At 43.3% G+C, this 4,862-nt stretch overlaps 1 protein-coding gene across 1 annotated transcript; it reads left to right on the forward strand.

The window, feature by feature from the left end:
* Window positions 1-268: 268 nt before the first annotated feature.
* LOC123408099 (AT-hook motif nuclear-localized protein 23-like) lies at window positions 269-1,662 on the forward strand. Its single transcript, XM_045101294.1, has 2 exons — window positions 269-335; window positions 845-1,662. Exons 1-2 carry the CDS (start codon window positions 269-271, stop codon window positions 1,660-1,662), a joined length of 885 nt encoding a protein of 294 aa, XP_044957229.1.
* Window positions 1,663-4,862: the final 3,200 nt, after the last annotated feature.

A 4,862-nucleotide genomic window follows, 5' to 3' on the forward strand; every position in this document is an offset into this window, starting at 1 on the left:
TCTTTGTACACACGTGTTCATTTTTGCGGGACATACGGACACTTTCTTTCCTACGATTTTTTTTGTCTTTTTTACTAACATTAACCGCAAATACTGTGAGCTTGTGTTTGCTTGAATGAAAGCTTCTAGAAAACTTCTGCCCTACAAAAAAGAACAGCTTGTGTTTCAATGACACTGCTGCTGGCTCTGTTTGACGTGTGGGTAGGTCTGGAACGAGGAAGCTGGATCGTGGGAGCAAAATGGGATCGGTTCTGAAAGCAGTTACGCGATGGATGATGCAAAATGGGATCCAAACAGGAGAGCGTTCCAATTTGGCAAATCGGCCGTCCTGCTTTGTTTGTTTTGTTTACAAAGAAACCAAGGGAGAAAATGACTGGCCGTGCCGCTTCCCACCAAACCCCGACTTTTTGATAGATATCCCACAGGGTCTGGACCATAGAGGCTCCCTTTTCGTGCAACACAACCGAATGGGACGACGCCCGGCGAAGTTTACTTTCTTTGTGCTCTATGCATGCGTCAGTACCAGACCGCGAGCGATAGCAGGTTGACACAGGTTTGAAACGCTCCAACCTAACGCGGCCGTGGCAGGCGGTCATTCTCTCTCATTCTTCACTATATATAGAGATGTTTTACGATACATCCGGGCGATATGGACCGTCCGTCGGAATGAATTCGACGGTCCAGATACGATGCAATACATAGACTTCAGGTGTATTATATCTGACCCCGAGGTTTTCGGAAGAGGAAAATTTTCGAACTAGCAGCGGTTTCCTTCCCAAATTTTTCGAGGGCATTTTCGGTATTTTAGGGGTATTTTAGGTCCGATTTTTATCCCATTCGCTAGGGTTTCGCCGCGGCAAGGTGTTGGCAAGATCCTTGACGGCGGGGAGGGGCCGGCGGGGAGTGTTTACCTCAGGCTCAGGCCCGTCTGGCGGAGGCAGCGGCGGCGGCGGGGGGTCGTCGTTGGGGCGCCGACGGCTAGGGAGGCCGGCGGGATCCAAGAACAAGCCCAAGCCGTCGATCATCATCACGCGGGAGAGCCCCAACACGCTGCGCTCCCACGTGCTGGAGATCGCCAGCGGCGCCGACATCATGGAGGCCGTGGCCACCTTCGCGCGCCGGCGGCAGCGCGGGGTCTCCGTGCTCTCCGGCAACGGGGTCGTCGACGACGTCACCCTGCGCCAGCTCGCAGCGCCGCCCGGCTCCGTCGTCACGCTCCACGGCCGCTTCGAGATCCTCTCCCTCTCCGGCGCCTTCCTCCCGTCGCCATGCCTGCCGGGAGCCACCGGTCTCGCCGTCTACCTCGCCGGTGGGCAGGGCCAGGTCGTGGGAGGCACGGCCATCCGGGAGCTCGTCGCGTTCGGGCCCGTCATGGTCGTCGCAACAACTTTCTCCAATGCCACCTACGAGCGCCTCCCGCTCGCCGGTGAAGAGTCCGGGGAGGCGGCCGCGGCAGCAACCGGATCCAACGGGATGCAGCTGCCGGATGGACCGGCTCCGGGAGGAAAGGGCGGGATGGATGCGGCAGTCGGCGTGCCCGGACTGCCAGACCGGTCGTCGATGCCATTCTACAACTTGCCGCCCAACCTCATGCCTAATGCTGGCGGTCAGATGCCACGCGACGTGTTTGGCTCCTTTTGGTCGCCACCGCCGGCTTTCTAGCTATAGCTAGCTAGCCTGCAGCGAGGTGTCTCGACTCTCGATCGATCCCCCTCTTTTTCTCTTGCTTCGTTCTTCTTTCTTTGAAGCTTCACGTATCACTTTTGTGATCTCTCTCCTTGTTTTGATCTAGGTGCTATACTGTTTAATTATTTGTTAGCTTTGATTGTTTGCCAGTGCGCTTAATTACTCATGGATCAAGGAGAAACTGTAATTTTTGATCTCGTTGTCACTTGTGAGCACAGTTTTGATTACAATAGCACTGATATAGCGTTTAGCATCATGTATAATTTAGCATCTTCAAAGGCATTTGCATAGCTTCAATCTAGACTATTTGTCATTGCTTGCTATTTAAAACTTTTATCATCAGAATGCTGATCTATCGTATACGTACGATGTAGGCTATGTGCCATTCCTGTTTTTTCTCTTGACTTTTCTCTCGCCACCGGTTGAATGGATGAGAGGAACCCGGTTTCTTCTCGTATAGCATCTTCGCCCCATATATCTGTCCTGTTCATCTCTCGTTCAAATCATGCCACCCATTTGTTCTTTCAGATATCACAGGATATGATGACGCATGGGCGTGATCGCCAATGATCATCAAGACAGCAGACGTGGTTGGTACACAAATTTCTTGCCCTCCAATGTTTGATCTTGTAGCTTAGTTCTTCTCGTTGGTTATGTTGTCTGGCCAGGGATAGATTTTTTTTGGTGTTAGACGGATTGTTTTAGTTAACTAGCTATGCACAGAGGTGCGTTATTCATGTGCCAGTACCATAAGTTGGTCGCCAGATCTTATGAATTTCACCTCTGGCCTACCTCAACTTGTTTGATATTGAAGTATTTGTTGTTGATGCTGTTAATGGATTGTTTTAGTCTCGGTAGAGAATGTTCCTCGTGACCTGATCCTGAATCAAAAGAAAATAGGGGTAAAACTCTAAAAATATTTTATTGTCAAGAGCAATACAATCAATAGATAGGAGATATTTATTTCAATCAAAGCATTGTAATCAATATTATTGAAGTTTTACAACTTGACTCATCCGCAATGGACTAAGAACACGGCTAGGAAACCTTCTTCGGGACTAAAACCCAACCACACCCTACTCTATCGCTTTAGGGCCAAGTGTACACTCCACATGTAAGAATGATCCACACTGCTGGACTAACTGCTTGCATCTTCATCGTCTTCAACCGCAGCTGCATCCGATAGCCTAGCATGGTACTACTTGAACCTTTTCTTGTATTTCATTTTGTTGTAGGGTGAATCGACAAGCACAACATGTAGCTCTCTTCTGAATTCGTCAATGTTGGCCTGCATGCGAGGATATGTTAGTATCGTTCCATAAGTTTCAGAAAATGACAGAATATTAGATGTTACTCTACGTACTTGGTCATATTGCATCCTCAGTTTTTCTCCCATAAATAATTCGATGTTCTTCAGCATGTTATATATTAACAATCTAAAACAAAAACAAAAGCTAATATTGTTGACTGACCTCTCATTGCCTTTTGGCACTATAATTTTCCGTACTGGCCATTGTGTCACGTTAATGTCTTCCCATGCATTGCTTTCTATCCCATTGATTCGCACCGCTGCTCTCAGATATCACTAGTGGGGACAGGGCCTTTAGTCCCGGCCCGTAAGGGGCTTTAGTCTCGGTTCACCAACCGGGACTAAAGGGGCGGGAATAAAGGCCTAACCTTTAGTCCCGGCCCTGTTCCAAGCCGGGACCAAAGGTGCTCCACGTGGCCGCCTCGGAGGGAGTACCTTTAGTCCCGGTTCTACTTACGAACCGGGACTAAAGGATCCGTCTGTTTTTTTTTTTGTTTGTTTGACCCGAAAAGGTAGATTTTTTTTAATTTTTTTCAAATTTTATTTTTGAATATTTTTTATGTTTTATTCCAATTTTCTAATCTTTGAATTATTTGACAATTTAATCTCTAATCACCCATCCTCACTGCTCTATCGCCCCTAGTTGCCAAGTGTGCACTTATTGTTTTCCTCACAATAGTAAGCTATCAATCCTAAACAACTTGGGTCTTGATGTCATGTCACATGATTTAATTTTTTGAGTTACGAACAATTATTAAAATAAACTTAATAAGTAACAATAATAGTGAATTTCAATGAAAACAACCTAATATTTTTAAATAAAATTATTTTTCTTTTTTTTTGGAAAACTTCTTTTTGAAATAACTTTTTTTTCCATTTGGAATTTTGAGCATGTGAGAAAGCTTCACCGGGCAAGCTCGGATGAAATCGAGTACCAATTTTTCTATTTTTTTTATATATTAATTTTTTTTGGACGTCGTATGCAAAAGTTATGGCTGTTTATTTTTTTTCCTTTTTTTGCAAAAACGATCAAAATTCATATCTCAAAATTTCTATACCGACTAGACACTAAAACCTAACAACATCTCAAAGCATTTTATTTTTTAAAGATTTTATCATTTTTGTTTATTTTTTGAAGATTTTATCATTTTTGTTTATTTTCTACAAAACTCAAAGTATCAAGGTTTCAGACGAAAACCCATCTGCTACAAAGGCATTTTTTTAAAATTAATTGAACTGTAGATTTTTTTTGTGCATTAAATATGCACCATACTACAACATGTTAAAATCTACAGAAAGAACTAACTAAAAATAATAAAAAACAACAATTAAATGACTAAAACAACTATATAAGCAAAACAATATTTCTTTAATTAAAATCCTAATTTAAATTATTCTAAAAATAAACAAATAAATCTTACTGTGACAACAATCTAACACATTAGTGGGAGCAAAAAGAATGAAATTAAAAACTATTTGTAAACTCAAGTTATTCAAAAACTGGGTTTGAAGCAAATTTAAACAAATTTAAATTTAAACCATTCAAATTTGAAAACTAATGGCACAAACAGAAACTAGACAAAATTTTGAATCTAATGCAAAAAGAATCAATCAAAAACATCAAATATCCTAAAAGATATAACCAATTTAAAACAGAAACTACAAACAAGAATTTAAAAACAGAAAAAAAAATCTGAACACCGTTAGTCCCGGTTCGTGTCAGGAACCGGGACTAAAGGTCTACCCTTTAGTCCCGGTTCAGGACACCAACCGGAACTAAATCCTCCAAACCCTTTAGTCCCGGCTCGAGACACGAACCGAGACTAAAGGTCCAAGACACGAACCGGGACTAAATCCTCCAAACCCT

The sequence above is a fragment of the Hordeum vulgare genome, chromosome 7H (assembly GCF_904849725.1).
Source record: "Hordeum vulgare subsp. vulgare chromosome 7H, MorexV3_pseudomolecules_assembly, whole genome shotgun sequence".
NCBI lineage: Eukaryota > Viridiplantae > Streptophyta > Magnoliopsida > Poales > Poaceae > Hordeum > Hordeum vulgare.

Coding starts and splice junctions, on each gene's coding strand:
- LOC123408099 (XM_045101294.1), top strand. CDS start 269: ATGGATGATGCAAAATGGGATCCAAACAGGAGAGCGTTCCAATTTGGC. Junction 336..844: donor CAAATCGGCCGTCCTGCTTT/GTTTGTTTTGTT, acceptor CCCATTCGCTAG/GGTTTCGCCGCGGCAAGGTG.